The sequence below is a fragment of the Accipiter gentilis genome, chromosome Z, assembly GCF_929443795.1.
Source record: "Accipiter gentilis chromosome Z, bAccGen1.1, whole genome shotgun sequence".
NCBI lineage: Eukaryota > Metazoa > Chordata > Aves > Accipitriformes > Accipitridae > Astur > Astur gentilis.
Genome location: NC_064919.1, coordinates 83,536,947 through 83,560,297, shown reverse-complemented (window position 1 = coordinate 83,560,297; position 23,351 = coordinate 83,536,947). Strand labels below are relative to the sequence as shown.

The 23,351-nt window shown below is 39.7% G+C and overlaps 1 protein-coding gene across 1 annotated transcript in view; it reads left to right on the top strand.

Annotated features, from left to right (window-relative positions):
• The first annotated feature begins 22,150 nt into the window (after nt 1-22,150).
• RIT2 (Ras like without CAAX 2) overlaps nt 22,151-23,351 on the top strand; it is a 174,216-nt gene continuing 173,015 nt past the window's right edge. The window contains exon 1 of the mRNA XM_049795167.1: nt 22,151-22,332. Coding sequence (XP_049651124.1) covers nt 22,230-22,332 — 103 coding nt within the window. The 5' untranslated portion in view covers nt 22,151-22,229. The remainder of the gene's footprint in view (nt 22,333-23,351) is intronic.

Below are 23,351 nucleotides of genomic sequence, written 5' to 3'. Positions count from 1 at the left end.
AATAGACTAAATACCACCAAGATTGGAATTCTTTTTCAAATTTAGTTGCATTATCCCAAATCACCTTTCGAATTTCAGTGGGTAAGGTGCCCTTTTCACCTTTTCTTATAATTACTGCTACCATAGATTGCATCCACAGCTGAGCTTGGATACAACTAAGAGTCAGAAAAACATTACCTTGGGCTGCATCAAGTGCATCCACAATCAATTGGTGGTCCCTTTCATGAATTCTTTCCCATTGAGACAGTATATCAGGTAAGAGCCACTCGTTAGTTCCCAATGCTAATAGAGAAGACCACAGTGGGTGTAAGCGGCACTGTTAGGGTTTGAAGTAGTAATGTGAACACACCAATTCCATTTGCTATCCTGCGGGGTGCTTCAAGACATAATAGAAACTTGTTTTGGCAGGGAGAGTTTGAACAGGTTACCCTGTTAAGAAGAAGGAAAAATCCATCGTGGACTAATTCTTTGTTTTGCACTGCTGCTATTGGGAGTTTCCCAGAGAAGTGGGCCATGAGGTTTAGTTAAGATCATAGGCACAGCACCTATGGATGCTAGATAGACTATCACAGGCTGTCCTGGCTCTAATGTTGTCGGATATTCTCTTTTCCCAGTAACTGGAGTGCTAAACTCAGTTTTCACAAAGAGTGCTTGGCTTACAGGTCTTCCGGTAGGCCCATATTGATTATTTAATTGATGGAGTACTTTGGGAGGTCTCCTCTCCCACTGAGTCTCATGTGGTTTGAGATTCCTTTTCAATAAGCCATTAGCTCTTTCATCCCATTTAATTGAGGGTAGTATGGCGTGTGGAATACCTACTTCATTCCCTCATTTTGCCCAATCTTGCACTTCCTTACATGAAAAATGTGAGCCATTACCACTTTGGGTAACATCAGGAGTAGGGAGATTTGCGAACTAAAATGATAGCCCTCATGCCGTATTTCGCCCATCGGCTTTCCAATGTTTAATCACCACAAGCATGCTGGAGACTACTCCCACCCCTGTGAGGATCTATCAATATCCTGCAGAGGATTCCAATGGTCCGATATAATCAATTTGCCATGTAGACCATGATGTTTTCCCTTCATTGACATGTATGTGGCAGGTAAACCCACCCAGATAGAGAGTGAAACTTCTTGGCCATGGGAAAGAGAAAAAAAACTAGAAGCCACATTTTGGGGGTCAAGCCACCCCGCCTGCACAGTGGGGTTGAGTTATGACGGCCTGGTACACACTTTGGTAAGGAATAAGGAAGTGTTGGCCCTCCGTCAGTGAGGACTAACCTGACTTTATTTCACCTCTGTTTTGGGTTTGTGTGGTGGGGTTTTGGTAGTGGGAGAGGGGCCGCAGGGCCGGCTCCTGTGAGAAGCTGCCAGAAGCTTCCCCAGCTCCAAGTCGGACCTGTCTCTGGGCAAGGCCGAGCCCGTCAGTAATGGTGGTCGTGCCTCTGGGGGAACAGATTTAAGAGGGGGAACCTGCGGTGAGTAGGGGATTGGGATGTGAGAGGAACCCCTCTGCGGATCCCGAGGTCAGTGAGGAAGGAGGGGAGGAGGAGCGGGGGAGCAGGGGGATGGATGCCCCCCAAGATGGCCGCCGCTCCCTGGGAGAGCCCGCGCTGGAGCAGGCCGTGACTGGAGGACTGCGGCCTGCGGGAAGGCCCCACGCCAGGGAAGCTCATGGAGGACTGTCTCCCGTGGGAGGGACCCCACGGTGGAGCAGGGACCGAGTGAGGAGTCCTCCCCCCGAGGAGAGGAGGAAGGAGCGGCAGAGACAAGGGGTGAGGAACTGACCCCAACCCCCATTCCCCGGGGGAGGAGGGAGAGAGAACCGGGAGTGGGGCTGAGCCGGGAAGGGGGTGGGGGGTGTGGGGGAAATGATTTAAGATTTACTTTTACTCCCCATTATCCTTGTTTTGATTTGATTGGTAGTAAATTAAATTGATTTTGTTTTCTTCCCCAAGTTTAGCCTGTCTTTTGCCCGTGACCATAAGTGGTGAGTGATCCCTCCCTGTCCTTGTCTCGACCCACCAGCTTTTCTTTAAATTTTCTCCTCCCCATCCCACCGGGGGGGAGGAGTGAGCGAGTGGCCTCCTGGTGCTTCGTTACCGGCTGGGCTTAAACCCCGACAACCACAGACCAGACTGGAGAAGGGTATAAAGGGAGCCCCGCCGGAGGGCACATTGAGCCTGTCCCCCTCGGAGCAGCGGGTCTGCAGGCAGGGCCTCTCCCCTTGGGCCGGGACACAACCCAAGGTAATTCCTGCAGGTTGCGATCCCTCGTTTTTTAGGTGAGTGATATGCGCGTTTTGGATTAGCATTTCTGAAGCTTAAGAATTCTGAAGTCGGTTGTGTGGTATTAATTTGTCCTTACATCACTGAACCTGTGGTTTGCTAATGTTGTCGGGAGTCCTAAACGATTTTGATTGAAGAACAAATTTGTTGAATTTAACACCTGTTTAATTTGGTTGTGTGAGCCTCCGTGACAAGGTAGAGGTGGTGCTTCAGCAGGGTGATCTGTCTGTAATTTGAATCTACCCTGGGGACGGTCTGTAAGGATAGTTTCACAATTTTTTCTGTTTATAGGCCAGGCTTTACTCTGTGCAGCAAAATGCTTCTTTACTTGCGTGGCCTAGGGTTTGATGTAACCATTCTCCTGATCTGTACCACTCGGGATTTAAGGTGATTTCCCTCACTTTAGTTAGCTCATCTGCTTTTTGATTCCACTTTGTGTCTGATTGATTATCCTTAGCATGAGCTTTTACCCATCCCATCTTGGAAGGGTGTTTTCCCGGCTGTATGAATAATAATTGCTAATATTTGTTTCTCCAAACTGAGGATCTATTTACTTCCCAATTCAAGATTTCCCACTGACAGAGCCACTGCGTGGCACCGGCCCACACAGCAGAAGAGTCTACATACATGATTTTTTGCTCTATTCTGTGCTGCAAAACAACTGTTCTTATTTTTCCTACTTGTGCACTGCCTTCACCTTCTACTACTTGTTTGCCGGTGCTAATATCTAATGCACCGGGCTTATATTGGCATTTATGGTTTACCCTTTTTGCTGAAGCGTCTGTCAACCAAATGTTTTCTGTTGGTATAGCCTCAGTGAGGGGCGGTGCATCCTGAATGAGTGAAGGTTTAAAAGGTTGTTGTAACGCTGAAGGGTCTGTGTTTATGAGCATCCACAATTTGGAAACCTTACTGTGTCCTTCAATTAAATGCATATTTTCTGCAACCCCTGTTAGGGAGGCCTACCATTTTCTGATAGTGGGGTTTTGTACAGTTCCTTCTGGGGGAGCAGTCTCCTTTCAGATTACTTCAAGTAAATTAAATGGTCCTCTAGTTTGCACAGGTTGTCCCTGATGTATTTCCTCAACTTGTTTAACTGCTTGGACTAAAGATAGAAGTCCCTTTTCCCCTACAGGGTATCATTGTTCTGTTTCTTTAAATGCGATTGAGCTAAACAATAAAGGTCATTTTGGCCCATCAGGGCCAGTTCAGAACAGGTTACGGTAATTAGCCAGTTCAGCTATAATAGGATCGCGGGAAGGTACTGGTCCCAGTGACTGTCATGTTTTTAATTCCTAAGTTGAGAGTTCTGACCGCCTCTTTATGTTCTAATTTGCACTTCCAGGGTTTGTCTTTCTTTTAAGAGCGAGTATAACGGATAGAAAATCCAGGTACATGCATCTTCCAAAATCCTAAAGTTCCCATTAATTGTCGTAATTCCTTCCTTGATTGGGGCATTTGCAGCTCTTCAGCTTTCTTAACGTATCTGGAGGAATCACTGCACTGCCTGCTGTCCACCAAGTACCTAAAATTTTTACTTCTTGGTCCCTGACGTTTTCCGGGTGGAATATCAATTTCTGCTTGGTTTAGTGTTTGCCATACTGGTGCTGCCGCTTCCCCCACCTTCTCAGGGGAAGTTCCTCCAACCAGAATATCATCTATATATTGGTACAGTTTCACATCTTGGGGGAGCGAGACTGTAAAAGTTGAGAAACTGCATCATGAGTAATTGTGGGTGAATATTTGTACTCCCGTGGGAGTCTGTTAAATGTATATTGTATTCCCTCCCAAGTGAAAGCAAACTTCTCTTTAATCCTCCTCCTTCAAGGGAACCATAAAGAACCTCTCTTTTACATGTACCGCCATCATCCATGGGGGTGCAACTCCTTGCAAAGCAGCTGTTAAAATTCGCAAAGTTTGGTGTAGCAGCTGCTCATGGGGCTGTATTAGCATGCAGGCACCGATAATCAATTGTTAAAGGCCACGGCCACCTCCTGCAGCAGAAATCGGATATTGGCGGTACCTCGGTCATTTTTTAATGGGGGGGGGAGGGGAGCTGCGGGATATACCTGTCCAGCCAGTGCTGGGGGTGTGTGTGATTGAGCCAAAGGACCACCCGCTGCTGTTCATCAGGTTCAAACCTAGAAACCTAGAGGTATTTTCGCGGTGATCTTTAATTGCAAGGCGAGTAGTCGCCACGGGCTTCTCGCCTGTAAATTGGCAGTTTGACACACATCACCCGCTCCGTTCACACCGGTCAATTTAACTGTTTGCCGTCCGGATGGCGCACCAAGCTTCTCGGCATCTTGTAGTGTTGGTATCGCAGTCTGTGCTCCCAAATCTATTAAAAACTTCACCAGTTGTCCCTGAGGACCAACTGGAATTTAAAATGTATGGGCCATCATCGCTTACCCACTGATAAGCCTCCACTTTCCAGACAGCCTGGCCCAATTGCCCTCTGGATATCACTCCGGATTTTTGTTTCATGCCCTACAATTCCTGCCCAAGGGGGATGAAGAGGTTGTCTGCCTTCCTAGGGACTGGGGCAGGAAGAGTGGAAATATGCTCCTTATCTCAATATGCAGCTTCTAAACGGGTACTTAGCATCTTGCAGGTAACGCCTTTCCTTTTTCCATCTTTCCTGCGGGGAGGGGTGGGGGGGGCAATTGCTTTTAAGTGGTGTTCAGCGACTTCCCAATTCTGGCAATTGTCATGAGCCCATTATTCAGAGAAGCTGTCACTCCACTCACTCCTTGAGTCTGAATAATCGGTGATACTACTTGCCATCCTGCCGACTATGCCAGTTTGTTGTGGAATGCACTTCACTTGTAAGAGGATCAACAATGTACTTTATTGATGTAACAAAGTTCAATGGTAAATGCGACAGGGGTTTAACAAGATTCGATGGCAAGGTACACTCGATTATTTACTGCATAAAGGACAGGGTCAGATAACTGCCAGGGAGACCCTCCCGTTGAGTCATGAAGCTCAGAAAAGACTCTTGCTTTCTAAACTATTCCTCAGAGAGGAGTCTAGGTGCGGCTGGATCCAATCCTAGTCCCAGGCTTGGTCAACAGTTTATGTCTAAAATGTTATATATGCGCAATCAATGCTTTATATCACTTAACATGCTAATCTTTGAAACCTTACCTATTAATCACTTACTGAGAATCTGTTGCAGCAAGGAATCTCTCGACCTCGAGGAGTAACCTTGAGAGGCATCTGTACTCAAGGGGAGATCTTGGCGTGCAGCCTGCTGCCATGCAGAAGAGCTCAACGGGCCCTGGGCTGTCCACTATTTATTGGAGTAAGATAGTCATGTTTGCATACCAGCAAGAAGTCTAGCTCATGGTTCCAGACATGAGTAGGATGGATGCACCCATCACAACCCCCACTGGTGGTTATGGCTTAAGCGGGGGGCAGAGGGGAGCACACCACCACAGCAGAGTGGCAAAGTTGCAGTAGGGCAAATGGAATCTGTCCCAATAGCCAATGTTCAGTGGTTCATTATGTTCCCCTGCAAGATGTGAGTTACATGACTAAGTTCCTAAATTCTTTGGAGAGAGCTGTGGCGCTGGAATGACACTTCTGATTCTTTTTCTCTTGTATTTTTGATGGTGTAGAGTGCTGGCACCATAACTGGAAGTGCCCTGTATACCTCTCTTTTCCCTCAATTGCTTATGGACTGAAAGTAAAAGGCTTCTTCTATGGTATAGGAAATGTGATTTCAAGAAGGTTCAGAACCGTAATGGAAAAAAGGCTCTTTGAACAAAATGAGTTGTAGCTATTATGGCGTTTTTAAAATAAATCACTTTTTTCTGGTGTGTTATAGGCCCACTTTAAGCATGCTGATTAGATGGAGAAACTGAGGAGAAATACCTGGAGTGAAACAAAAATGTGGAGTGTTCAGATTGCCTTGCTGTCCAGACCACAGTGCTTCTGGGCATGATAAGCACTATGGGAAAATTCTGAACAGGCCACAGAAGTAATTACTTTTCAGTTGCCCTGAGAATAAGTAGTGTTGGGTACTGATTTTCTGGCATATATGCAACTATGGCATTTAGACAATCTGGATTTTTAGCTATGAAGGATCTAAATTGGTCCTCTCTCCCTCCTTCTCCCTGTCTTCTGTTTTTCTGTCGTGTCCTTCTCTGTCTTTTTCTTCCTTTCTCCTTTGCTCCTTTCTCTCGCTCTTATTTTCTTCTACCTTCATCTATGTCTTTTCCTTAATAAGCCAAACTGCCTATTCTTTCAGCTGAAGTTGGAATTGTGGTATTTCTGAAATACTGTTTGGAGGAATTGTTGCCATTCACACTGCAGCAAGCTCAGGAACACAGTACTGACTCTAATGTTACTTTACCATAGTGTTTCTTCTGCAAGTAGCTCCCAAATTCCTTTGCAAATTCTGGTTATTATTGCTACTACTGTTGTGTCGATTAATAGACATAAACATAGACTTGTATGCCCAACCAGAGTGGCAGTGAAACATTATAGAAGTGTTGCTATAGGGCACGCTTTTCAGCCCTCAAGGGATGTTATTTAAAATCGAGGCTTGTCATACATTATGTTAGGCCATATGCTCTGACTGCTTGGTGGATACTGTTCAGCACTGGTGCATAGCCTCCAGTGTCAGATGCAAAATGAAACTCCAGTTTGAAATCTATACCTGTCATGTTCTCATGTGTTTGGGTCCCTGAGCGCTTCAGGTAATTCCAGAGACACCTGTTTGCTAGAAATCTTTAAAAACAGATTCAGACTATGAAAGTACTATAGAGGCATATGATTTATGGATGTGTCTGACTCCTGTCTTCATTAGGAGTTTTAAGTACTTGAAGTAAACGTGCTGTAAATTTGGAACTGTTTGTGGACACTGAGATGTATTTTCTTAAGAAGGACATGATTGTGAAGTGTTAGTACTTTCCTCTTGCAATAATCAGTGGCTTGCATTGGTTTGGCTGGTTTTATCCCAGAACAAGATTAAAGGAAAATGAGGGTAAAAGTGGTTTCACGCTAGCTTAAAAGCCATCCAAGTTTCTCAGAGACTTTCTGACTGGCTTCCTGAAGTAGATTTCTCCAGTCTGAGGGTTTTACTAAAATACAATACTTCTCAAAGACTCCTGACACAGTGTCAGGCAGCCATGAAACAAGGAGTTAAGGAAAACCTACATGATTTTTCTCCTCCTAGAGACCAAAATACCATAGGTATTACTACAAGACTTGCTACCAATTTCTTCCCATTGGTAAAAGATTTTCCACTGGGTTCATTTACTGGGGTTTTGGCAGCTTTGGATGAGCTACCCAGATCTAAAAGCTGTGTAACAGGTTTAGTCTTAAATAGCATCACAAATGCTGTTACTGCAATAGGCCATGCGATATTTTTGTGAAGTGGAAAGGGTCTCTCCCTTTGCACTCAACAAGGAATATGGGGCACCTGGTGCTAAAGCTTTAACTGGATGCAATGTGTAAACAAAAATGTTTTTTTATTTTGCATTTGATAGCATCAGACACCTTGCAGCTCTCTGCCCTTTTTCTTTCAGGTAGAATTTTCTTAAAAATCCATGTTTTACGCCAATATTACATAAAGAATTTTGCAATTACTGTATTTTTCCTTTTTCTGAAGAATATTAAAAACTTCTGTTTCTGAAGATGGCATTATACCCTTGTCAACATCTCATAAAGCACTGTTGTACCGCAACAGTGAAGCTGTTGTACCCCAAATTGCTATCCCTACCCATGGATCCAGTTTTATCTTATCACTTTTTCCAGGTTTGTTGAATATTTGCATCTGCTAGTTCTTTGAAATTTATGAAATTGGATAATCCAAGGGTTGTGGTGAGAGGAGAAGAAACCCCACCAATTATTAATTATCTCCAGGAAAACTTCCCTGCCCTTCCCTGCTCTCTTTGTTTCTTAGGTCTTAGAAGTGACACTAGGCAGCGACATTACTGATTAAGATAGAAACAACTAAATGGGATGACAAGGACAACAAGAGCAGAAGACAAAGTTGTTATAAAATGCAGAGGAACTGACTGCAAGGGAAGCATAAAAGCACAAGGCAAACACTTCACAAGGCTAAAAAAAAAGCAAGCCAAAATAGAAAAATCATGGAAGTGATCTGTGGTAAATTCAAATGGGTGCCATGTCCATTTTTTGACTATTTACCATAGAAAAACTGTCAACTTCATGGTATGCTAGAGTATGTTTGTTGTCAAAATTGGGTGGTGTAATGTTTATGAAAGCATAATATCTGTATTGGAGTTAGGGAGTGGCTGTCATCAAAACATGTCTCTCATGCAAGTCTCTGCTGTAGTTGGTTCTGCACAATAAATTACACAGTTCTGTGACCTTACTAGCCCACAGAGGATCAGTCTGCCTCTCTGTCTTGTCGTCTATCACTTAGGATGACTTGTGAAATGAATACTTTTTTAATAAGGGATTTGTAAGGCCTTCATTCTAGAAATACTGACACCAACAATTAGCATTAAATCTCACTGTTAATAAATGATTCATGCTAATGAAGGTATGCAGAATCATACCAGCTGGAGACCTGGCACTTCATTTCCCCAAACAGTTCCACCTGACAAATAATATAGTTCCTCCTTGTTCTCCTGCAAAGTCCTCTCTAAGAATTTTTGCTGGACTATGAGGTCAGGAAATAGTATTGCCTTGGGTTAATGAACCCCTGAACGTTGATCTGAAGCACATCAACCTTCAGACTGCTCCAAAATCTGGCAGTTCTGGAAGTCTAGGGGTGTAGTGGTACACCGCTCCTTCAAGGAGCCAGCATGATGTGAAACCTCAAAGTGAACAAAGTTTGTGCCCCATTTGATAGCAAAAAGGGGAAATAAGAGTGGGGGCTTAAATGGAAGGATTCCTACACTTATAAATTATTTGTGTGGTTTGAAAGTTCTTTGGGTTGAGCTTTAGAGTCCCTTTACCCTTCTCTTCATTCCAATAAGAGTGCCAAAGGGAAAAATAACAAAAATCCAGAGCAGTGTGATGCTCATAAGGTCACATTCAAACCTGACCATTGCAGGTACAGATTTTAGTTTGAATAAAAATAAATGTTCTGAGAAATTATCGTTGTCAGATGTATGATGCCTTCTCAGAAAACTTCCGTCTAGCTTAAGTAAATACCTCGAGGACTCACTATCATCTTTTTCCGCACTAGGGTATGTGCCTGCACACTCATGTCTAAGCACACACACGTCCAAACACACACACCGTCTCTCATAATAATTTTGTTGAAGAGTATATTGAGACAACATCAGTGCAAAAGTCTCCTGTGATTATGAATGATTTTGAGGAAGCAGTGTGATGCTAGTGATTGTTCTGGAGGATATTAATTCATCAGACAGATCTCTGTTACTATTCATCAATTTGAAGAAAAGTGGGTAGGCAGGGGAGGCTCAGATGGTTTGAAGAACTGCACGACTCAGACTCCACTTCCAGTTTTCCCAGTTTATGATTATTCTTACCTCACGTAAACCAAATCCAAAGTCCAGGAAAAAGAAGGAAAACCTGGGTTTTTATCACTGAAATCTAATCCTGCCCAAAGACTGGGGGAAGTAACAAGCAACAGGGAAATTAGATATCCTTCTACGGCATGCTTCAGTGAATTCTGTGCAAACAAATAACAGGGTAGTAGATGAAATAAAGATGTCATTTCAGTCATGAACTGGATAAGATTCTGTGGATAGAACATTAGAAAGATTTGTGAGAGAAATTTTATAATGATTATGTATGATACCCACATAAAATAAAGTATATTGAAAATATTAATAGCTGAAGCTTTGCATATGAATGAAAAAGAACAGCAAGTCATAAGGAACCACTCATACTGCCAGTGGTTTCTGAAAGAAAATAGCCCATCTGAAAAATAAAATGTGATGGGAAAACATCCGTTTGACATTGTCTTCGGTACAACAGGATGTGAGGCAATCACCATCTTGTAAAGTGCATTGGTAAACAAATTGTGATTAATTGGACAGTGTTTGACAGTATCGGTCTTAATTGTCTGCCTTTAATTTGAGGTTTCCAAAGATTCAGAACTCTAGAAAATCAAATCTCCTTAAGTTCCAGTGGGCTGTCAATTAAATTTGACTGATTAAACTCACCGTTATCCTATAAAGATAATCCACAATTAATTGCTATACTGTGCAAATTGCAGCAGGACAAGAATAGTTTACAGGCTTAGGGAAATGTATGGTAATGCGTACCCATGCTCTCCAGGCACCTGAATCTCAATTTTAATATTCCCAATGTCCTTCCAATGTCAGACTCAGTGATTTTTATGGGACTCATTATAGTGCATTTCTGCTGCAATTGGAAGATTCTTTAGCATGGTTCATGGCCCATACCTGCCAGATGAATCACTATTACATATACATGAGAAGAAAAAGAAATGCAGGCTGCCAAATTCAGTATTCCAGATTTGCTTTGGGAATGTTTCTTCGGGATTCTGAGGGCTCAGGGAAGGAACTTTCTCCGGAGGGCTTTCTCGACTCCGTATGTATGCAAGCTTGGCCATTAAAACTTCCTTTATTTAGAATAAAGTGGTGTAGCACCTGTTTGTATGAATAGAATTTATAGGAAGACTTAAATGAGATAATCCTGTCATTTTTTCATAGCAATGAAAGCTGACATTGAGCACAAATAGAAAAAAATAGCTGGAAAGGTGAACATTCAGCATTCAACAGTTGTAAGTGACATGCTGCAGTAGTAGTGTTAGACAAAGATCCAGTGAAGGTAGCTACAGAATCTAGAGAAATGGCTCAGAGAACTCTTCTCTTTTTTTAGAAATCATTGAGAAACATGAAAAAGCTGGGAGAGGGAAGACTGTTAAAAAATAAGACCAAAATTGTGGTGGTTCTGTTTTGCAAAATAAAAAGGTTGAGAATATTTTAGTGATGCTTCTGCGTTACTGTGAGTGGAGATGAATACAATATAAAAATTGTAATCAAACTTACTTTGACACATTAGTGTGTTTATGTAATGCAGCTGTTGTCAGTGATGCTTTCTACACGATCAAATAAATTTATGTTACTAATAACCAAATGAAAAAAATGTTGAAGATAATTAAGGAATTACTAAGCTATGTCACTAGTTATGTAGCAATTACTGTAACTGCAAGGGAATAATATCCTTCTTACTTACCTGTAAGTGTATTTACAGTATCTCAAATCCATCTTTATAGTCAATGAATCCTTCCCATGGTATTTTGCTTTCCCTTTCTATTTCTTTTTTTGCTAACTCGTAACATTTTTCCGAGTCAGTATTTCACAAAGAAATATCACTTAATTCATGGAAGAATTTAAATGTATTTAATGAGGTGCATGATAAATCTAGACACCATTTACTTCAGGCAAACTTGGAACTAGACTGCCTTCTAAAAGAGCAGAACATCTATTCCTTTATGTAAAAAAAGTAAGACATAGCTATGGTCTTTATCTTAAAAGAGAAGCTGATTTAATAAAGAATGTGAGAATGTTCTCTTTAGGGTAGAGGATAATCTGTTTTCGGGATAATCAGAGTGATATGTCATGAAAGAAGTTGCCTTTTCCACTTCTGTGTAAAAAAACCCAAACCCACAAAAAGAGAGAAGTAAACCTTCGATTTTAAATTTACATAATTTTACAGATTCTCCTATTAAAGCCAATGTATCTCATAATCTTACTGGAGCATGAGGGGCTTAAATGCTGTAGAGAATATTGACAGTTGACAGGCAACAGTCATATCAAAGCCACAGTCTGCTGCTCATCTAGTGGTTAAGATGCTGAGAGAGATTTTTTGGCAATACTGATATAATAGTGGGTCTTTGGATGAGACCATGAGTTACTGTACTGTTATTGAGATGTATATACTTTACTAAAACCTTAAGCAATGTGATTATAAAAATAGTTGTAGCTCAAGGAAAAAGAAAGCATCAGTATGCTTTTGAGGAACTTACAGAAAAATGGAAGGCACGTTACAACACAGAAAGAGAAGGACCTTTCCAGGTATGGTAGGAGGGAGAAGGTAGTTCATTCCAGTACCATTGGAATGTGCAAGTCTTTAAATTCATTTAAGTGTGAATGAAAATGCAAACTTGAGGAGCTGAAAGGTCTTTCTGTAGGAAAAAAGGTGTTTGGACTGATTTGAAAGAGGTCTGAAATTCTGATTAAAAGCACATGGAAGTAAAGGATGCCTTGAAAAATAGCCTAAATAAGAATTAGGGTTTGATTTTTCAAATTAAATTTTGTAAACTTCTTGTCCCAAAGATTGAAGGATAAGCATACAAAATAGAACTGCAACACAGACTAGCCTACTCAGTATTTGTAAAATGAGGATATTACAAGGGTTGCCCCGAGATGGTACTCAGCTAATAAGGGATTCCTGAAATCCACTCAAGGTCCTGGAACAGCTGCTTTTCATCTGACGTGTATCAGGGGCTTGGCTGGTTGCCAGTATTCAAGAATCCTTTATGGTCTATAGTTAAGAGGAAGAACATAAATTCCTTTGATCTCTTTGTTGGCCTCTGTCTAACATGGTATTTGTGTACTCCTTCCTATTAAAGATCCATTATTGTCTCAGCCTTTTCCTTTTGTTATATTGTCAAGGTCCCTCTACAGCAAACAGCTACAGCAAAACTAAGGAGAATAAATTTTGTGGTCTAGCCCTCTTCATGAATAACTGTGCATATGCGTTCCAGGCACATTAGTATCCATAGACAGCAAAAAGTATGAAAAACTGTCTCATGGGCACATAGAAAATTCTGTTTCTTTCTTAATGCAAGTCTAACACAGGTGTTCTGATCCTCAGGGCTTTTGTGTCAGAACTCTGAACCTGTTCTTATGGACGGAAAAAGTATCTGGGACTTGAGACCTGACCAGATGTAGCTCCTGTTCAAGTGTTTTTCATGAGAAAATCAGGCAGGACCTTTGTTTTTACTACTTTGTTCTTAGAGGCAGCAAATTAAATGGCTTCTCAATAATATCATTCTCATCTCTTGCAGCCCTGGAACAACATAGCCAGTAAGAAAATGGTAAAACTTCACATCAGTTGAATGCATGCTTGGAAATAATGTTGTAGGGTAGCTTTTTAAGTCTCATTTTAAAATACTCTGTTTAAGTTACTTTGTCCATATATGTGTTATTATGTATGAGTTTGTATATATGTATATGTATACCTTTGATTCCAAATTTCAAAAACATCTGAAGAAAAATGTCTTAGTAGAGATTTGTGGACATAATAGGGTGGTATTTGGGAGGCAGATGTATTTGTTAGCATATTAATTTCACCTGTCATCAAGATTAATACATAAGATATATTTATTTTGGACAGAGATAAGGCTCTTAATCTCAAAAACTCTGAGCTCCGTTGCTTAAAAGAATTTGGGTATGGGCCTAGCCATGAGACACTTCTCCATCACCGATTAAAGATGAATCAAGGAAAGCACTATCACAAAGATTTTTTTTCTTTCTTAAAGTGATTGTATTTACAGATAGCTCTAGCTAAAAGTGTTAATAGCTTCTGTGAAGTTCCAGACTGTTTATAGAGTCAGACTGGGTACTTCTGGAAAAGAAACCTAAATTAACTTTGGTAAATACAGAGAAATAGTGGGACTTAAGTTGAATGTAAAATTAGCTTGTGTCAGCAGTGTGTCTTCCTGGAGACTTGTTTATTTATATGGTTTCAGTAACCGGTTTAGCTAACTTCTTAAACTTCACAGGACTTGGCCCATTCAGGAGCTTTCTAAGTTGAAGAAAGACAAACGTAAGGGGATTCAGCTTTCCTTAAACTCTTGAAGTCCCATCTACAGGGTTTATTAACTGTGGCCTTTTGAGATGATCCTCAATGCAGAATTTGAAAAATATGTTTTCCTTGTCAAGAGAAATTTTTGTCCTCCTAAGAGAAGAAAATACTTGATTATGCAGTCATTGTTGAAAGCACTTCATGGAAATATGAAAGATTTTATCTAGCTAACCACTCTTTACTGTTTTATCTCTCTCTCTCTCTTTTTTTTTTTTTTTAATAATGTAGTCACAAATAACAGATTTAGGCTTTTCTTTGTCATTTCCCAGAGCTTTGGTGATGATGACATGCCACTGAAGCAGGGCTAGTTTGAGCTTCCCCCCCCCCTCCTTTCAGGCTATATTTTTACTAGTTTTATAGCAATACCAGTGAATGCTTAATTGAAATATTGTCTTTGCTGAGCAGACAGAAGGATCTCTCTTTGTGGGTATCTAAAGAGTCTTCTTTTGGTGATCGCAGTATGCTGCTGATAGCTGCAAGAAAGTCATCACTTGGTGAATTTAACCCCTCAAATCAGTTCAGTTATTTTAATGTTCAGAGCCATCTCATGTCTTTATCCTTCTTCCTCCAGATTGCAAAGAGTTATCTTTTCTTTATAGAACAATGAAAACCACACCTGATATGAAAACTGACATTAAAGCATGGAAGTAGAAGATTAATCTAATATGCAATATTGTCTCAGATGATTCTTTAACAAATTTGACTCCAGTAAGGGATATTAAGCATTTCCAATGCAAAGAACTGGGGTTCTCATTTTGCACCAGTTTTCTGAATGAAATTTTTATTGCTGAAGCTGAGATTTTTAAAGTTAAGCAGTTAGTGGTACAATGAAGCCTACAGTGATGGATTTTTTTCACTCATGGTTAATTAACAACATTATAAAATTACTGCCCTGCTTTGCTTTTCATGCTATACAGAGGTTAGATTAGCTCTTTTCCTAACATGTAAGCCTATTGATCTTACAATATTTTGTAAGAATAGCATCTTTAAACTGATTAACAGACTAACTAGTGACAGACCGAAGTGTCTAGTGCCTTTGGCAGAAGCAGATCTTGAATCGATTGCAGTGGAAGTCACAAGTGGGATATTTGTAATCTTTTACAACACAACTCTTTAAGAACTTTCCAAGTAAATTCGTTTACGTACTTATCTAGCTTCTAATCCATTTGGTAGAGCTTATATGCTAGAGTTTCTCAGCTTTATAAAATGCAGTGATAACTTTCATGCAGGATTCCTAGTGTTTTCAGTGCTATTTTTATATATGAAACTGGTCCCTTTAAACAGATTGGAAGCTATCAAAATAGGTAGGTTCCTCAGAATTCAAGCACAGGTATGAACAGAATGACAGCAGAAACTTTTAGCCAAGAAGAGTTTGCATTACTATTTCTGAAAACTACAGTATATATATATTTTCATTTTTGTGTCATTTCTTGTAATCCATTATTCAGCCCATTAGGTAGCTGAGTCCAAGTCTCCATTACTTTAAACTTGCTAAATGTTCCTCTATTGAACATAGGAAACAATACATCCAGTGGGAGATTTAGCTAACCAAAAGTCTGAATTTTCTTGAAGAAACCTTTCACTGATGATTTTAAAGGAACTGACTTTGTTTTTCTCATTGTTGGTACAGTTGTTGAGCTTAATTATCCACTTAGAAGATTATTGTTAATTGCAACAGTTTAAAGAACTGCAAAAGTACTGACTTCTGTTCAACCAACAGAATACTAATAAACAAACTGACTTTGAGAATAAAACTATCTCAACATGGAAAATAATCCCTGATACTAGGAAAGTCTAGATCAGAAAAATTCAGCTTTATCCTCTTTGGTGTGTCCTTGATGAAGCTGAAGCTAGTCTCTTTAGGTTTACTCTGTATGGACAGTGAAGTGGAAAGCTTCTGAACAACTGATGACAGCTTTTTTTTTTTTTTTTTTTTTTTTTTCCCTCATAAGCCATTTGACGTGGTTCAGTGTTAAAATTCACATGCTTGAAGTTCAGGAAACTGTTTTCAAGGGCAAGAACTTTTGGGATGCAGGCAATGTCATCATCTATAAACACTTTCAAGGTAACTGTCAAAATGAGAGAATCTTCTTTTTCGTAACAATCAAAATTGAAAGAATCTTCTTTTTCCAGAAACCACTATGACAAGGATGACTTGAAAAAGAAGAGAGTAGCAGAAAGCTCAAAGTCAGAAACTGGCACAATCCTAGTAGATTGTCATTTGTCACTGAGAGCATTCAAATACAGGTTAGAAAATACAAAAAACAAATTACATCTGTCATTATTGATTGCCTGTATTTATTGTAGTTATACTAAGCTTGAAATGCACCGGTAGTAGGTGTAAATCCATATCGTGTGAAGTCTTGAAACAATAGTGTGGCCAGATTTGGGAAGCATGCTTCAAAACAGGTGGTGTAGAGTCTTTGGGAACACAAGAAGCATGAAAGCTTAATAAATGACCTGTGAAGGAGTACTGACAGATTTACCTTTCTGGTGAAAAGGAAGAAGCATGAAAGAAAAAGAAGACAGGAAGGCTGATAAGAACAACATTCTCTATATTTACCATGTTCATTTGATTTGCTAGCTAACTATTTCAGTGTGTGTTTGGTATGTTCACTATGCCTTCTCATAATAGCTGTAGCAGGTAAGATGAGAAGTGATAATCTTATTGTGTAATAAAGGACATTCAGGTTTCAAAGACATTTCTAATAGGATAGTGAGGCAATTTATTTCAGCATTTGAGAAACTGGGTAATTTCGCTCTGGAAGACTTTAAAGTAAGGTTAAGCAAATATTGTTCAATTTACTTAAATGGATTTGCGGAGTGGGGCAGGGATGAAAAAGATGACCTCTTCACAGCTCTTCTAATACTATTTTTATAGTATTTCAAATTATATTCATGCTTATAATTTTCCTTCCTAGCAAAAGCACTGGAAGGTGAATGAATTTAGAATAAACCTATATTCATGCTCACAGCGAACATGTTTATGTGCGGTTAAGGCTTTGAGATCTAGCTTTAAGATTTCATATTCTGAATATCAGTGTTGCATTTGAAAGTATAAAAGTCTTATCTATGAATGTAATTAAAATTCAACAGAAATCCATAAATGACCTGCAATCATTAGTACTTCTTGACAGTGAGATCATAAATCATTTGTGAAACCTTATTGGAAACCCAGAGAAAATAGCTTTTCCCTTTGACATAGTCTAGGACATGACCTTCAACGTTTCTGTTCTATAAGAAGTTAAAGTAGTCACTTGAAAGAATTTTAAAGTTAACACAATTTGAGTGTTCTCAAGAATGTGATAAACCGCCCCTATTTCTCAAACCTTTGTACAGGAGGCACAGTATTAGTTGCATTGTTTGACTCGGGATAATCAAAAGGAGGGTGTTGCTCGTGACCAACCTCCCTTCTTCAACATGACCAAACCCACAATGCTGCTTTACTCTATGGACTCTGAAGCTGTTTCACATTTTCTGTTAATAGTCAGTCTCGCATCTTTTCTCCTTTCATTTGCTTTTGCCTCTCGACGTAGTAGGAAGGCTTAGATTAAAATGCATTGCAGCAGAGACAGGGGACAGTACGTTGTCTGGCACTAGGGACAGAAATAAGAACAAAACAAAAGGCACATGTCTTAACAGCTAAAGCTGAGGAGCCAGCTTCAGGGTGGGAGGTTGTCAAGCGTTTCATCAAGTATACTATGTGTGGCACACCGAGTCATCCTACAGATGAGTAATTCGGCGAATAGAAAAAGGATGGGGATTACCTGAGGAAGGCAGGGTGCCTGTGGCAGATGGGTGATTGAACCACCGGGTATTTGTAGTAGGAATCTGAATTCCAAAAATGCAGAGCTGCTTCTGTAGTGTGTTGGAGGTCCCTTAGCAATATGAGTCAGAGGTGCTCAGCATATTTAAGAATGAATATGTTAAATCCATTAATGTAAAATTTAAGTTTAAAATTTTTTGAAGTCGCCTAGCAATTACTTTATTATGCTAGCTTTACTCAGAATTGATCAAGTTAAGCTAGTGTGCCAAATGCATTTTTTCTCAGGAGCAGACTGAATCAGTTCTCCAGTGCTGTGCAATGATTTCTGCATTAGCACTCTTTCTTGTCATAGCAGCACTTCAGCAATTCAGCAAGGTGGGCTTATATGCCTTTTTATGAAGGATGCTTTTTACATTTCCTCTCTCAGCTGTGCCTAATACGTAAACATGAGGGACACAAGAGTGGTCAGTGTTTCCATAATGGCATGGACCCAGTGGGCTCATGCATATTTGCTTATTATTAAAAGGTTCACATGCCTTTAACCCATCACTTAATGGAGCACAAATCAGTCAAGATTTGCATTTTGCTTGCTATTCAAGTTTTTAAACTCATGAGCTCCCTGCCTAATGACAAGAATATTCATCCAGGTTAATTGATAAAATCTCCTCAACATAAAGTGCTCTAGGAAACAATTTCGGAACATTTACATGTTGTATTAACATCTCATTATTTTATTCAACACCCCCAGAGCAAGTGGGGGATGTAGGATGAATGGAATATGTTTTCTAATGGCATTTTCTCTAGAAAAAGCTCATCTACTTCTCTTCTAACACACCTATCCATATGGTGTCTTTTGCTTAAGACCTAAGCATCCTTAAAGATCAAAGTATACAGCTATTTCAGTATTAACTAATAAAATATGAATTCTGTTGCTAGATTTTGAATGCTGAATGGTTTCAATTGATTGCTGTATTTTGCAGTGAGTTTGAATAGACAAATAAAAAAAAAAAATCAGCACATTTGCTGCATAGTCATAAGCAATGTGTAAACAGCAATAGAGTCCTAATTTGTTAAGCAAATGATTCATTATAGGCTGGTAACCCAAGCTTTTTCCTCACCTTTGCAGTTGCTCTTGTTTGCCCGAGGACAGTTTTTCTATGATTTTACGTCATGGTAAATGTGTCCTTAAAGCAAGGAAACAAAGAGATAAAATAGAGGGTTGGAATTTGTTGTGGAATGAGTCACTCATTGTAAAAACTCTAGTATCTCAGATTCAATTGTTGTATTTTGTACTGTTTCTTCATGTTGTCCGTAAAGCATTTATGCTGGTGATTTTTTTCCTATATTATTAAGTGTTTCAAGTTGAGTGATTTCAAATCATCTCAGTATTAATTTTGTTGGTAGCAGACTGAAAGCAAAACCTTGTACTTTTCTGCTCAGGTGGGAGAAGGAAGACTAATTGATGTTATCGTAAATGGGAATGAAGCTAAATACTTGTCCTCCACTGCGGAATTGAATAAAATTATGGCAGAATAGCCTGTTTGTCAATAAGAAGTTATGATGAAAACTAATTAGAAAAGTCCTGCATTATAAATGGGAATGCAGTACTACCTTTTTAAGCTCTGGACAAGTCTCTGTGACAGTTAGGAAGATATATTTGTCCAAGTGTTTATATAACGTAATAATACTTTTTAAACTGTTGAAGTTTAATAAATATGGACCTGTCTTTAAAGCAGATATTTTGAATGGTTAATCTTCAATCAACAGATAAAAATGTTTAATTCCACTCTTTCAGACATAAAAACACTGTCTTTGTTTTTTCTAGATTTTCTTAAAAGATGAGGAAGTGGCTTTCTATTTAGTTCTGTCTTACTCAGCTTTCTGCTCTAACATAATTCCCTTTTGTAGCCCCCTCCATTTCTTATATACCTTTGCCACTTTCCAGCTCTAAACAAAGGAAAAAAATGACTTGCCACTTTTCTCTAGCAAACACCAACATCTGCAAAAAAATCTGACATTCTTATCTATTACATATACATAATTTTCATTAATTTTTTTTTTTAATATTTTGCTTAGCTTGTCTTTTAAGTCATGCCCGCAGCCACTCACTTTCCTGATGGTTTAATGTCAGCCAAATGTTACTGTCAGCTATAGGGTTAAAAGCTCCTGAGGAGGAGGTTGCTGTGTTGATGGGAGATTACCAGGAAAACCCAGCTGTTCTAAACAGCGGTTTTGGTATCATTATTATTTTTATCTAATGTGTCAATACTGAGCACTTGAGAATGATTTTAATGAAAATGGAATTCTAATCACAACAAGGATTTACTGACCTACCTGTCTCTTTCTGCTGAAGTTCAATATTTAGACATCACGCTACTATGTTCAGAATTTCCTGTTTAAGTCCTATTTTATGCTCTGATGGCCAAATCCTTCTGAATTCTGAGGTTTGCATCCAGGCATCAATACAGCCACCCAGCCCTGACAGTACAAAGCTGCTCGCAGCATGGTTATGACAGAAATCCTGTAGGACAACAGAAGCAGATCCTGATTCTGGAGGAGTTCTCAGGACACAGTGGCTCTCCCACTGCTCTCTTTTTCTGGGTAGCTGAAAACAAACCGTCATACTTAGATTCTTCAATGTTTTCCCAGGATCTGTTGGTGTCAATCCTTAATACTTCTTAAGCAAGAGGTGGTGACTATATAGTCTTTAATGGATTTTGTATTACTCTGTATTTAAATTCTTTTTCATTACAAGTTCATTTCTATTGCCCAAATCATCAAGTGGCAAGAAGTTCCTTAAGTCAGCCATGACTTTTATAAGTACTTTGGTTTTGAACCCGGCTATTGTCTGTTTCATCTGATGTTTCCTAATTTTTGTATTGGGAGGGAAAATGAGTATTCATGTTCTGTTCACCTTCTCCATTCTAAATATCATACCTGTGTATCTCCTCTCCTTAATCATGTATTTTCTTAGTCCATTAAACTCTTTCATACATGCACTCTTCTATACCTTTTCCTTTTCTTCCCAATTTTCTTTAAATCACGTCCTTCATCAGGCTATGATTTTTTGTTTTGTTTTTCTTTCCCTTTCAACTTTTAATTCTGTATTCCTGTGTAATGCCATATGTTTACTCTCTGTGAAATAATTGGAGGAGTGGACAGATGAAGGTGTCTGACTTCCAAGGTACTTTACTAGTTGCCTCTCCTGCTTCCATTTCCCTGTCTCCTTAATAGTTCCAACTGTCATGAAAGCCCTGCACTTTTCAAAGGAAAACAAGTTTTTGCTTTCCACCCCTTTTGCAGTAGATGCTTTTTGGTCCTCAAAAACGTTGCGTAGCAGTTAAAGCTGGGCAAATATCTTATTACTCGTCACCTTCTTTTGAATATACTAGACCTTTTATGGACATAATGAGAAATCAATGAAGAGCTGCAGTCTTTTGTTCTGAATAATTGTAATGGGAGATTTTCACACTGGATGTCATTCAGAAACTTTTTGCTTTATTCTTATTTATTTGGGCTGACCAGGTTGGTTAGATAAATCACTTGCTATTCGTATGAAATACTTAGAACAATTTGGTTTTCTTCTTTCCTTACATGGATATTTGCTGGATGAATAGGTCTTTCCCCCTCCTTTCAGTCCCAATCTCCTTCTGAAATTATGTGTGGGGAAAAAAGAAAAATAACAAATCTTTTTTTCAAAATACCTGCTTTATTTCTGCAAATACTTGATGCAATCTGAACTAAAAAGAGAATTGATCTGGGGGCAAACCTGACCTTAGAAAACTTCTCTGCTTTGCAGTAAGCTTCATGAAGAACAAAGACTGTTAAAAGTTGTTGCTATTTCACTTCTAATAGATTAAATGTAAATCTAGCAAACTTGATGAACATAGGATGAATATTTAACTCCAAGGTGGCAAGGAGGTTATCTGGTCTGTTTTATTATTGTTTAAGATTCAAGGAAGCACTACATGGAACAACAAACATTATAATTAAGAAATGTGATCCATTTTCTTCTCCTGGAGGCTCTGCTCAATTTGATTCCAATGACACAGCAACACCCAGAGGTACCAGGGCTCTCGAGCCTCACAAAACTGCTTCTGTCCAGGAAAAGAAACACAGAGAATGATACAGAGCTGGGAGGGGGCAGAGAGAGATTTTTATTGGAAGCTGTTAAAGTGGTTGCTATGAGACCTTCTCCAGCTAACACAGGCACAGCAGCGAGTGTGAGGCTGATAAATCGTACCTCTTGCATTATACCTTTCCTTTCTGCCTTCCCCCCCCCCCCCCCCCAACACAGCTTTTGTAGTTGTTTAAGATCAGAGGAAGCACCTGCCACTTGCTTTTTCTTCCCTTTTGCTCCCTTCTTCTGCCTCGTGCAAGATGGAGCTAGAAAATGAAATTATCAGCTCCTCCAGCAATTCTTCAGCAGGCTCCAGAGAGTACAAGGTGGTGATGCTAGGAGCGGGGGGAGTTGGCAAAAGCGGTAAGTTTCAGCAACAGCATTTTGGGGGAAAAGGGGTGAATTGGGAGTGTAAAGTTCACAGAACAAGAATGTTGTTTAATGCGGGGTTTCGTTCCTCTTTCTCTTGCACATGGCTTGGATAAAAGACTCTTAATTCGTGGCTGGGGCAATGAGTCAGCTTAATTTGTTACAGACTGAAATGTTACAAGCCTTTTTAATTGGATATTTTTGTAACACGAACCTTGGCTCCATTGTATATGAGGAGAGAGCGGTCAGCTTGCTGCTTTCAGTTTAAGAGCAAGTGGTCGTGTCCCTCTAACACTTGCTGAGGGGTGATGGTTTGGTGGCTGGGGTGGATGTCACTTGTTGGCCTGCCGGTCCTTGTGCTCAGGCAGAAATGAAACTAACTGCAAAGTCAGCTGTACAGTGCAAAGTGTGGAGGAAGCCTGCAGTGACTCCTTTCTTTCCCACGTCTTCTTTTGACTTTTTTGCTGAGTGTCATTATGGCTTAGCTGGTGTGAGTCTCTTCTCCTGTCCGGACAGTTACTGAATGCATGTCGGAGTCTCGCTCCAGGTGATAAGGTAGATTTGCAGCATATTTTAATATCACTGTCCAGTGCCGGCAAGATATGCTAGTGCCTGACAATGGTATCTCTTCAGAGGAGTCATTATTTTCTCTGGACAATGTTTTCTTTTTCCCAGATATTATCACCTTTGATTTATTCTCACTGACACTAGCATTCTCTGTTCCTAAAAAGACTTTGCTGAACGTGCAGTGTTTGTCTCAGAAGCCAGCGGATTGAGCTGGCCACACAACAAGCATTTGATTACATCTTCTGGAAATTCAAAAGAAAGAGAAAAGAAGAAAACGAACAAACAGAAAGGATAATGTAATATACTCAGGCTAGATTCCACAAAAATTTCAGGATAAATAAGCTGTGACACTAAACTGTAATAATTGTGTAGATTAAACAAGTTTTATTTCCTATTCAAATGACAAGGTATACATGCAAAAAATTACATATTGGGAGTGTATATAA